Source organism: Pteropus medius, unplaced genomic scaffold, assembly GCF_902729225.1.
Source record: "Pteropus medius unplaced genomic scaffold, Ma_sr-lr_union100, whole genome shotgun sequence".
In the NCBI taxonomy this organism is placed as follows: Eukaryota; Metazoa; Chordata; class Mammalia; order Chiroptera; family Pteropodidae; genus Pteropus; species Pteropus medius.
This window is the reverse complement of record NW_024350325.1, coordinates 10,401,958-10,414,850: the sequence shown is the minus strand read 5'-3', so window position 1 is coordinate 10,414,850 and position 12,893 is coordinate 10,401,958. Positions and strand designations below refer to the sequence as shown.

The 12,893-nt window shown below is 37.8% G+C and overlaps 1 protein-coding gene across 2 annotated transcripts; it reads right to left on the bottom strand.

The window, feature by feature from the left end:
- Positions 1-414: 414 nt before the first annotated feature.
- Positions 415-12,825, bottom strand: ALG11 (ALG11 alpha-1,2-mannosyltransferase). Of its 2 annotated transcripts, XM_039839433.1 has the most exons (5): positions 12,684-12,809; positions 11,823-11,891; positions 9,498-9,728; positions 4,239-5,170; positions 415-811 (listed from the first exon to the last, which is right to left on the bottom strand). In XM_039839433.1, the coding sequence occupies exons 3-5, from the start codon at positions 9,584-9,586 to the stop codon at positions 540-542; spliced, it is 1,293 nt and encodes a 430-aa protein (XP_039695367.1). In that variant the 5' UTR covers positions 9,587-9,728; positions 11,823-11,891; positions 12,684-12,809; the 3' UTR covers positions 415-539. The 2 variants fall into 2 exon arrangements, with proteins under 2 accessions (XP_039695367.1, XP_039695366.1); XM_039839432.1 differs by lacking the exon at positions 11,823-11,891 and having other exon boundaries at positions 12,684-12,825.
- Positions 12,826-12,893: the final 68 nt, after the last annotated feature.

Sequence of the window (12,893 nt, the reverse complement as noted above, 5' to 3'; positions counted from 1 at the left end):
AAGCCTGCTTAAAGTTTCTTTTTGATTTTAAGAAAATCAATGGATATATTCGAAAAGGTCATCTACAATATCAATGAAAATTTAAATGTACCAGAATTTTTCCGTGTCTCAAAAATGTCAAAACAATTCTAAAGTCTAATCAATTGTCAGTCATCTATTTTTCTTTCAACATTTCCTTTTTTCTAAAAGGAAATTCTTTCTCGGTTAATTAAAGTAATTTGACAAATAGGATTTGAAAAATATGGACTATACTAAAATTAAGACTGTTCGTTTTTTTCTTTCAGATTCATATTTTTCAGAATTTGAGACCAAACACTAACCTAAATTTTTACATTTAAACTAAATAAGGTTATCTTTTCTGTTTAGGTAATTGTGCCTTTTTTTTCATTAAAATAAATACCTTTTACACACACACACAATGCTGAAAGCATTGCTTAGGCTGACTTTATTACAACAGGGAATGAGCTTAGAAAAATATTAACATATGAAGGTGTTGAGCCATTCTATGTAAAATATCTTTAATTTGTACAGATATAGCATTATTTAAATAATTTCTCCACAGATGACAGGAATGTCACTTCGAACTCTTGATCAGAGAATCTGCTTACAGATGCACGAGCGCTGTTTCTGATTTGGAGTCTCTTTTCTGCAGACATGGAAAGAATATGAGCCATAGTCTCAGCATAGCCGTCTTCACTTTCAGCCAGAAATCCAGTTACCTCTCCTCCGTGAGGAACGACAATGTCAAGCTTCGGGCCCCCTGAATTGTGTGCAAGGATAATTGTGCCAGCTGCCATACACTCAACAACTCCTGAGGAAGAAACGAAATCATGTAGTCTTTTAAGTTTTTGAATATGTTCATAAGAACAAGAATGAACAGAAACCTTTACAAATTTTGAGACTCATGATAAATTTAATTAAATGTCTGTATGTCTATAAATTTGCTCATTTAAATTCCATGGTACAAAATAAAATAATTTTTAAGTTTTTTAGTTTTCAAACCTTCACAGTAATGCTGATTTGTTCTTTTTTTAATTTTTATTTTTCAATTAGAGTTGACATTCCATATTATTTTGTATTAGTTTCAGGTGTACAGCATAGTGGTTAGACATTTATTTACATAATTTACGAAGTGCTTTGTTCTTAAAAAAGACAAATAGATGGATGAACAGTCCACACAAAATATACTGCAGATAATAAAATGAAGCAGAAGAATAAAGAATGTTAGCAAGATGGTAGATGATTAATGGATATTAAGAGATAAAAAGTAAAAAGGTATCAAAAGCAAAATTTTAATAGTTCAAATTATAGCATTAGGAGAAAAAAAGAAAAAAGTAAGCCCCCTTAGTGAGGCATGCTACTGCTGACGCTCACGTTACTGCTGGGATTTCTGGCAAATTTGAGACTTCTGGATACCCAGCAGCGGTGAACTAAATTAAAGCTTTGGTTAGTTTCTGCCACAGGATGTGGGTGAAGATATGTTACTCTAGACAGCCTTTCTTAACCATGCTTCTAGAGAGAATTTAAGCCCATCAGAAAATAGTTGACTGCTCATTTTTCCAAAGGATGGTACAGAACTGATATCCTAGATACATAGGAAAGAAGTGAAATCATTATAATTGTTTCTTCAACACCAGTGAAATCCCTACAGAATAGAATTTCCTGCTAATGTAATTTGAATTCTTTTTTGAAAAATATGGATATTATCATGCTCAAAGCTAAAGATCATTCTTCTATACTTTTCTCATTAACTCCAGGATTTTCCACTTCTCCCTCTCAACTAGCCTTATACAAACGAAGCGTGTGTACATACTCTTTCTCTCTCTTGCTCTCTCTCCCTCCCTACTGTCCCTTCAGGTCACGAGTCCTCTCCCTCCCCTAGCTACTGTCTCTCTTTTCATCTCCCTTTCGCAGATAAACTTAGGGAAAGTGTGGCTTGCATTCATTAACTCCACTTGCTCACCTGTACTCAATGCTCAACTTACTACAATTTGACTCTGGCTCCCACTCCTCCACTACACTGCTCTTGCCAGGTCACTGCGACTTCCTTATTGGGCCCAGCATCAGAACCAACCTGCTGCCCTTTCTCTTCTTCCCCCAACAGTCTCTTCCCTTGGTTTCCGCAACTCTGCTGGTTTTCCTCCTCCCTCATTTCTTCTCTTCTCTTTTGCTGGCCACTCTTCTGCTGTTACTGTTCTCAGCATTTTGCACTATGGGCCTCATCTCGCTTACACACTTGGCATAGGCAATCTTAGCCACATCTACAGGGGCTGCAGTAACTACCTGGACAATGACAACTCCTCAGTCTGTATTCCCAGATCAGGTCCCTCTTTTGTACTTCAGACTCATATATACAACTGCCTTAGGACACACACATGTGCATGTCCCTCAAACAATTTAAACTCTACATGCTCAAAACTTGGCTCATCGATGCCTCTCGTCTTGGAGTCCCTCTCCAGGTGACAGCCATCACCATTCACACAGCTGTCCAAACTAAAAACCCCAGGCGGTTGTCTCTGACTCTTCTTTGTCCCTCATTTAACACATCCAATTAATCACCAAGTCCTGTTCAATTCTTCAGAATCTCACTGGCATGTTCACTACCAAGTTCAGAGCGCCAGCATCTCTCGCCTAGGTTGCTGCAGCTGCCCGAGTCATCTTCCTGCTTCTCCAGTCTTGCTCTCCCTGCTCCTCACCGATCCACACTCCCCACACTGCAGCCACAGTGAACTTGAGGAAATATTTTAAATCTAATATTTAAAATATTTCTATCTTTGCCCAGTGGCTTAACATGGCCATGTGATCGGGCTGCAGATCACCTCTCTATTGTCTTGCTGTTTGTGCCTCCTTGATGCTCCAGCCAATACTGACTTCTTTGAACTGCCTGCTAAGGCTCTTTTTGTGATGCCTGTCACAATGCTGTGCCCTCTGCTGGCTACTCTCCCCTCTTCAGCATGGCTAATTTCTAATTACTCTTCAGGTCCCAGCTTCCATATCGCATCATTTCCTGGGCCATTGTTCTCTGACCCCACGAGCTGTTAACGTGTTTCTCTTAGGCGCTTTCTTATCACCTGGCACTTGCCCTAGCATAGCACTCAGCACACGGTACAGTTAACACCTGTCTAACTCGTCTGTATCACTCACAGAGCTGTAAGCCTCTGAGGGTTAACAGCAGTTCCTACGTCACAGTCATTCCAGCACCCGCCCCGGTGCCTGGCATAGTAAATGCTTCCATGAGCGTCTGAGAAAGGAAGCATGGGAAGTGCAGAAGGTTTGGATCGACCAGTTCTTGCTGTATGTCTGAGCTTAGCACTGTGCTACTAACTAGGGACAGAAAAGAAAACAAGAGAAAATGTCACATTGGCATAGGAGACTTCACTTTCATGTTTTTCTATTTTCCCGTGACATCTAGTAGGATGAGACACAGAGTAAGCACTTGAGAAATATATGTTGAACCAAATTAGACTAAATACTACTTGATTTATACCGAAACGTGTACATAACAGGTCAGAGTAAAGAGAGACAATTTGTATTGGAATAAGGCCAAATTAAAGGGCAAGGAGATTTTACCTGAACACTTACGATGAAACTTGGCAGAAAGAAAAGGAGAGGCCATTCCAATAATGAGTACAGAATCCATAAAAGAACTTGAAGAATTTCTGTGAGAAGCCCACCTGGAGATGGTGGTTCTCAGCTTTTGGTGCACGACAGAATCACCTAAGCAGCTTTACCAAAATACCTCGGCATGGGCCCCTCCCAGGGATTCTCCCTTGGTCCTTCATGGGGATTGGCGTAGGGCCCAGTACATAGGTAGGGGTGGGTAGGGAGAGCAAATGCGGTGCTTAAGAGCAGGGGCTATCTGGGTTAGATGGTGCACCCACCTCTGTGTGGCTGAATCTGGGTAAATTCTAAACCTTTCTGTGTCTGACTTTATAAAATAGAAATAATAATAATACCTATCAATAGAGTTTTCAAGAAGATTAAATCAGATAAACAATACTTGTAAAGACCTCAACAGTGACCCCCCCCCCACAGTAAATGGTCAATAAACATTTGCTATTATTATTGACTACAAATTATTATATCTTAAAGGATCTCAAATGAGGAAAACATGCTTGATGAACTGGGGGAAGAGAATTAGGACTTGATGAAAACTTCCAGAGTATTACCATCTTATCAAAACAACCTAAAATGTGTATCTCATGGCACCAAATGAGTTATTTAAAGGACAAACTCACCAATCCCAAAATGCTCGTTCCACATGGTATGCAGACCAATTGTTGCTTCAGACAAGTAATTCTTTAACTCATCAAACGGAATATTTATTTTAAATTCCACATCTTCTTGAACTCCTAGATCCTCAGAAAGCTTTCGCAGTTGGTTTACCCTAAGTTCATCATCTTGGTTACGACAACCTCCAATGAGAACAAGTTTAAGTGAAGGAAGTGACTCAGTCTCCTTCTTATTCAGCAATTTAGCAAAGGCTCTGATCTGCAAAGCATGATTCTTTTCCGGCCTGAACTGGGCAACAGAAACCAGTAAGTGTCTTGGAGTCATCTTTTTCTCACGTAGAGGAATGTCTAGAAATGTCTGCACATCACAAGGTGGATAAACGATGTTAGTGCAATGCCCAACCTTCCACAGTGAGAGAATATGGTTTAGTGTCCAGGAAGAATTGACCATGACTACATCACTGCAAGAACCAACAAGTCCATAAATAGAAGCAAACAAGTAGTAGTAAATGAGCTTTACTTTGCTGAGAAAAGGATTCTTGGTAATGAAGGCTGCATTATTAAATCCAACATTTTGATTCTTCACTACAGAAAGCATGTCAGTGCTGATAGTTGGATAATGAACATAGCTTCCAACTCGGCAGCTGCCTAAATACTTAAACAGAGGAAGTGTGAAAGCATATCCCATTGAATCGATATAAATATCAGGAACACACTGCATCAGAGCTTCCCAGCCAAGAAAAATGGATCCTAGACTTTGGCCCAGCAGTGTGAAGTGAGGATACAGTGAATCTTCTACAAGGTAGCGCTTCCTTAAGAAAACAAACTTCACTGGGTGAATTAATCTGATGTTAAATCTTCTGAAAGCACCTTCTTGTATTTGTTGACTGCTGACATTAACATCACCAGTATAAACAACATAAACTGCTGTAGGATACCTAAAATAGAAATATAATAATTAAGAATTTCATTAGTTCAGGTTAAAATAAAGCAAACAGGTATAGACAGTTTTTTTCACAATCATAAGAAGCTATTTTTAGACTAAAAAAAAATGTTTTCCACTGTTTTTCATTCATTGCATTTGGACTACCTCACTCTTTCCTCCCCTACACTAAAATGTTAGTCTTTCAAATGAAACCTCTAGTTCTTTGTTATCTCCTCCACTAAAGTTTCACATAAAGCAGACCCCAACAAAAGCTGATTTATAAATGAGACATTTTCGTTTCTAAGAATTAAAACATATTTTGACAATTTTCTCAGTATAAAAATGAGAATGAAATATTAATACTCAAAAATGAGAGTTAAAATTCAATGAAGGTATCTTTAGATAGGATCATAAATGCTAAAACATTTCTCGATGTTTTTATCTGAGAAATGTAAAAGTTTTAAAAGCTATACCTTATGCCTGCATGGCAATTAGATTTATAATTATAATGGAAATATGTAAAAGTATACTTGCATGCCTTTAATGCTTTGGCCTCCCTCTGACTGTGTTTGTAATTATTCTTTGAGCCATAAAACATGAGCTATAAGATTCTGGGGATTCAGAAGAGAGCTCAAGGAGAGCTCAGTCCAGTGGAGAAAAGATATATAAACAAATAACTGCAAAACTGTATGATATGTACTGATAAAGGCAGCCACAAGATGCTGTGGGTGCCTAAAGGATGAGCATTAAAATGCTCTTCCCTAGCCCCACTCCCAGCAGCCAGAAAAATCCTTTTAAAATGTAAAAAGGATTGTCATCTCTGGTAGCTTAAAGATGGCCACAAATTCTTGGACATTTTTCCCATTGAGAGGTGGGATCTATCCCCTCCCTTGGAATAACAGTGGGCTCTGTTACTGCTTTTACCAATAGAATATGGCAAAAGTGACACTGTGCCAGTTTCTGGACCTAGGCTACACAGCTTCTACTTCTCTCTAGGGGTAATCAGCTGTCATGTAAGTCGTCCAGCTATCCTGAGATCACCATGTTGTGTGCAAGCCCAAGGCAGTCACATGGAGCAGCTGCCAGGTGACAGATGCCTGACCGCCTCCAGCTGTTCCAGTCATCTGAGACCAGGAACCAGATATGTAAGGTAAAAAGCCTTCAAATGACTCCAGACCCAGCTATTATCTAACTGTAAAATCTGAGTATGAGGGATTACAGAGCTCATCAACTCCCAAACTATGATAAATAATAAATTCTTGTTTCAAACCATTAAATGTTGGGGTGGTTTTTATGCAGCAATAATTAGAATATCATCTCTCTACTTAAAACCCTGTGGATGATAAAGGGAGTTCTATGGAAAGTAACCTCATAGGGTGCTCTGATCATAAACTCCTAGCTAGGTAGGTCAGGGCAGGTAGTCATGCCCCAGGCAGATAACTTCTTTCCTAAGGATTATCTTTGCCTTAAGCAAGCCCTGTCCACTGTATCTGTACATCTAGGTTAATGCCTCTTTGAAATGCCTCTTTTCAGAACCCTTCCTTTTAAAGGGCGACCATCCTCAAAAGAGCACATAATCTTAACTATCCTGTACTTTGCTTTCTCCCATGTTCATGTAATCTTCCTTACGTCCTCTGCTTAATTCCAAATGCATAAAAGAAGCTGCAAACAATTCATAACCTAGCCTATACATACACACACAGCCATGCAAGTAGCCTAGCATAGACTAAATTTTATTTAGAATTCATAACTTTCTTAGATTAACCTGTAAACCCACTTAGATCACCCTGGATGTTATAAGGTTTGTGCAACCATATCCTGTAATTTGCTAAGAGTTTAATAAGAGGATTGAGACTTAAACTTTCTTCCATACCTATACCATTCCTGACACTGAAGATGGCCAGACAGTTTTTTTCCGAGATAAGCCCAGGATGATTTGCAGGATCACGGGGCTGATCCTGATCAAACTGCCTGAGGCTGGCAGAAGTGGCCTGGAGGACTCTATATTGACTTATTCATGAACTATTCTCATTATGCCCTCATTATAATACTAAAATCTCCTCCTGGGGGCAGAGATTTTCTGCCACTTTTGAACATGTGATGTAGGTATAGGCATGGTTTCTAACTGCACATGCGCAGGAATGTCCTCACCTATACATGCGATGACAAAGCTCACCTTGATGGTGATGCATGATTTCCCAGAATAAAGATGAACCTGATCATTTATTTGTTCAGGGACATGCTGCTTTGGGGAGTGACACTCATACCCCCTTGCCAGCCATCTCGAAATAAAGTACATTCCCTCTCATAAAATCTTCTCAGAGTTATCTTTTGGATGGTGACTTACTGAGTAATTGGACTTGATTCGGCTCAATAACAAATTTAGATCTTGCTCCCCGACATATGTCATCAGTTTGGCTCAAAAACTCATAACAATTCTCTAGAAGTTTGGATGTTTCTCAGGTTGACAACTTAATCTCAAATGCTCAAATGGTTTTCCACAGCACTTAGATAAAATCCAAACTCCTCACCCTGTTCACTCAAGCCCTGTGCAATGTGGACCCTGCCTTCCTCTGTAACCTCCCCTTCCACTTTCTCCCTTGCTCACCACAGTTCAGCCAAACTGGCAGTCCTTTCTTTGAACAAGCCAAGCTCCTTCCAGTCTCAGGGGATCTGTAGAAGTTGCTTCCTTTGCTTTGAATTCTCTTTTCTCATCTTCACTGTCTTTTCATAAGGCAGGCAGTATAGCACGGGGGCTCTAATAACCCAGTTTTCTTGTCTGTCAAATGAGTGAGCTAACACAGGTAACAGTCTCCAAATAATGTCTGGTTAAAATAGTAAAAGCTCAGTAAATGTCAGCTACTTTTGCCATTCAGATTTCAGTTAAGTGTTATCTCCTCAGAGATGTTCCCTAATCGCTCAATCTAAAGTATCAAGTCACTCTCATATTATCTTTTTAATTTCCTATATAGCGCTTCTCACCATTTGATATTTTCTTCTTTGATTATTATCTTGTCTCTCTCGACTAAGATCTAAGGACCAGAGGAGGGACCTGATTTACCTTGTTCATCATTTACTCTCAACTCCGATTACAGTGCCTAATACAGAGTAGATCCCCAGAAATATTGCTAGATTGAATGAAAAGTATACTGTAGCTTATGTTGAGTCAAGAAAGATTTGTAGGTATTAACTGAGGAGAAAAAGGTTATTTCAGAAAAAAGGGAATACTATATGAAAAGGCAAGGAAGCTAGAGAAAGCATGATGCTCCTGGTTCAGTATGCTGGAGCAAAGTACATATGAAGGAATGAAGAGGGATAAGAAACAAAATGTGGCAAGAGCAAGATGAAGGATTTTCTTCTATGTCACCCTAATTGTATGGATTTTCTTTTCTTTTAGGTGAATTAGTATAATAGGGGTTACTGGGGAGTATGTGTACAAATATCATGAAACTTTACCACTGCCCTCAAAAGTTAGAGAATCTTGTTAGAGAGAGAAAGGTAACAGAGTTATGAGAAGGAAAGATAGTATGGATTAAAGTAGGGAGGGCTTCAAAGAGCTGGGAATTAAGCTGAGATTTAAGAAAATTATTTGGATTTAGGCACTTATGGAAGTTAGAAGAGGAAATACAGGGGTGGTAGCTGGAAGCCAGGATGGGCCAAGAATATAGAAATGTAGAGCTAAGGGAATTACCTGTGAAGGCTTTGGACCTGAATAAAGGGTATGTGCCAGGAAGCAGAATCATCGTGGAAGGATAATAACTTTTTTCATATGATAAAACAATAATAAAACCTGTGTTTTCTATGCTTTTTCCTTTCTAAAAGGGAATCATAAATATTTCTGGGATAGGGGTGTGTGTCGGGAGGGGGGAAGTCTAAAACATTAAATGATGTATAATGCCATATTCTTTCTAATACGGTAACTTAAGACTATCCAATTGATGACATCAAAATAAAAGTCAAATAGATGCTTCATAAAAATTATTCTGGGTGTGCCACCACTGACTAAAAGTATTCAGGTTTAAAGTGCTCCACAGTACTTGGTATATTTCTGTTTATTAGTCAATCTCTTCTCCATATCCTCCCCCAAGGTGACTAGTTATTCTCACTAAGTTATGTTATAAAAGGCCAGATACTTTCCATTTCTTTATTATAGCAAGAAAATTCAGTAGAATTGTGTAAAGCAGGTTGGCATATGAGAGGAGTATTTCCTTATTGAAGAATAGTTAAAAGAGGAATTCTTGGCTATGAATAAGGTACTTGAAAAAGATGAATTCTGGGTAATGAATTTTTTAAAAAGTGGTAACAATATAGCAAATTAGCTAAGAAAGATGAATACCTACTTTTTCTGCAGGGCTCTTAATGCACACCATAAAACTCTTTCTCCTCCTCCACCAGCATTGCAGTATGGATGAAAAAATGCAATCACCATTTTATTTTTCCCATTTTTGCCAACTGATGCTGAGTTTTTCTTTCTCTGTAGCAGCACTCTGATTCTCCAAAGGATAATGACCAGACACAAACATAATGTTCCACATACAATTAGCCCAGGTAAGAATAATGAATAAAAAAACCTGAAACAAGAAGGAAAAGGTGAAAATTGATATAATGCCCATTCAACAAAAATATGACTACAAAGTAAAGCCTACTATTACATATCCACTTTATAAATTAGTAGCAGAGAAAAAATTTTTATAGCTTGTGAGTCAGCTAACAAAATATGCAATTGTTAAAAGCTACGAAACATCCAATGAAAAAAGTGTCTCTTTTAATTCAAATTTCCACAGCATGTTAGCAATTTAATACATTTTCTCTTTTTAATCAGCAGTGAAAATCAATGCTGAGTCACCTTTCTCCTAACTCAATATATGTTAAGAGATTAAAATAAATTTAATTGTTACTCTCAACAAGACATGATTAGTAATGGCATCTGACTCTCAAAATGACAATATGTAATCTGAGAAATGTCTTCTTGAATGATCAATATTCTACTAGATAAAAGTTTGGTGAGATTGTAAATAATTTTTATTCTCTCACTTTATCTCAAGTAGAACAATTTCTGGGGTAAGAGGAATGGAATTTAGAGTTCTTCATTTCTATTCTGAGTTCTGCATTTGATCTGTTTACTTGACCCTAAAATCACTACTGCCTTCCTTGATTTGTCTCTGAATGGGTCACCAAAAATCCACTAATGTTCTACCTCAGGCACATAAGTAGGCTTGCTCCCACACTCACCACTAAAGGGTTCTCTATTGTTGCCAAATCAACTGAAGCTCTGCAAAGGCAAAGGACCTAGGCTCGTTCATTCACCACTGCATCCCAATGCCTAGCATAATACCTGCACAGAGAAGGCATCCAATAAATATATAGTGACTGAACACAAAATCTTATTACCTCCTTGGATGTCTCTTAAATTCTGTTAAAATAACTTCTCAAGGAATGTTTTTCTCTTAGGGTTTGCTAGTATAGTTGGTACCTAACAGTATTTCTAATACCGTGCCTACCCTTTATAAAGGAGCTGAGAGGCTTAGAAGTCGCAAAAACAATAAAATATTAAAACTTAAGTAATGAAAAGTCAGGGACCAGGGAAAATATAGAGTTAAAGTCTGTTGTGAGGGAGAGGAGACAGCCTTTGGGAAATAGATATGCAGGCTCTAAGTCTGTATATAGTACTGAACAGCAGATTAGGCTCTGGGATGCTTAATGACTGAAGCAAATATGGGCATATATTATGTAGTTACATAGTTTTCACTGTCCATAAGTAGAGAACACACAAATTCTTCTGAAAATATCTTATTGATAGTTTTGAAATAAATTTCTCATGTGAGATTTCCTTACTGTGAACAAGCCCATTACTTGAAGAGGTATTTCACCTGTTAAAATAATTTGGTCTCAGGACATCTTTACTCTTAAAAATTAACAAGGACAGTTTTTGTTTACATCAAGGTTTCCCAACCCTGGCACTATAGACATTTTGGATCAGATAATTCTTTGTTGTGGAGGCTATATCTTACGCATTTTAGGATGTTTAGCTGCATCCTTGGCCTTGCCCAACTGGATACCAGTAGCACCCTGAGTACATATCTTTTCAATATTCTATATAACAAGATATTAATATTTATTTAACATTTGTAATATGTCAGTTCATACAAGCAATATTATATAGGGTAGATATATAGGATAGTCAAGTCAAAAGCCCATTTAATTTAAAATGTAGCTGACTCATAGAATCCAAAGATTTTTATGACATTTCCTTCAAATGATTTAAGTGGGAAATTTATGTGATAGAATTTCCAAACTGAACTATTTCACTTAAAATCAGAAAAAAAAAAAAAATCACTTTAATGACTAAGGTTGAACCAGTCCTTTATTTTGCTCTTGGCTTCAAAGATACACTTACAGTTCTTATAGAATTCAATTAAATATAACTAAAATGTTTATCACTGAATGTTTACCCAAATTTAAACAAAAGGTTTCGAAAAGATAACTGTAATCAACGGTGAGCCATTCATTTAGCAAACATTTATTTAGCTATTATGTTCAAAGCACTGAGTTAAGGATATTTCAAATGACAGAATATGAAGGCTCTGAAAATAAATTTTCCCATTAAAATGTTTAAAAAAATTATAGAATTTGAAGTAGAAGGGACAAAAATGAGGGAACAATACCTGAATTTTGGTGAGAATATGTCAACACTGCCATTCAGAGTGCTATTGTGTTAATTATAAATTTTCAACCTAAACGAAAATATGTAGAAGTTAAAAGAACTGTTTAGATGTAATAGACTAAGTCTTTTTGTTTTATTAATGTAGGGCAAGAGAAGTAAAATACAGTGGTATTACGAAAACAAATGTGGAAAAAAGTCTGGGAGTTTTTTCACTAAAATGTTAACAGGAGTTCCCTCAGGATAGTAGCATTCCTAGCGAATTTTCGATTCTGCTTATCTATTTCCTAACTTTTCTACAAAAACACTTTATTATCCATGTAATAAAGATAAAGGTAGTATTTCACATAACTCTTATTACATCAATCAGAAATAAAAATCAATGGGTGATCAAGAAGCAGAAGATTCAACAAAAATTTTATACTTAAGTGACTAATATTAATGACGACAGTTTGGGTGAGTTAGAGAAACTAAAACGTTAAAAGGAAGATCCAGTTTCTTCTTTACCAGACATGACAGATTGTTAAATGATTTGTGGCTCAATCATAAAGGAAAATGAGGAATATAAATAATTTATGGAAGACTAGTTGGAGTGTGAACAAGAGAAAGGAAAAGCTGGAACAGGGAGAACTCAACCGCTCAGCCAGAAGTGGGGCGGGTGAAGAAAAGACATTAAACTGAGTCTTTAACCCCGTCTGCTCCTATCTAGAAGACTCTAGATTGAAAGGAATAGCGCTCATTGGCCTTGAGAAAATAGCTTAGATTCGTGATAAGAAAAGACTTTCCCCGCAAACTTTAGTTGCACTGCGCGGACATGCACCACCACCGTACAGAAAACGCCTGCGAGCCCACGTCACTGACTCACCTCAATAACTCGCACAAGCACCAAACCCTTTCGGTGCCCGCCATTTTCAGTTGACCCCTGAACTCAGGAAGTACTTCGCCGTTCCTCTTGTCTATTGGCTACCGAGGTGTTTCCCCCGCCTTCATGGGGCCAACTATGCGTTTGAATTGGTTGCTGGTGTAGCTTCCCACGGCCTTCTAGCCAATAGGATCTCCCGGGGCGTAGACAGAT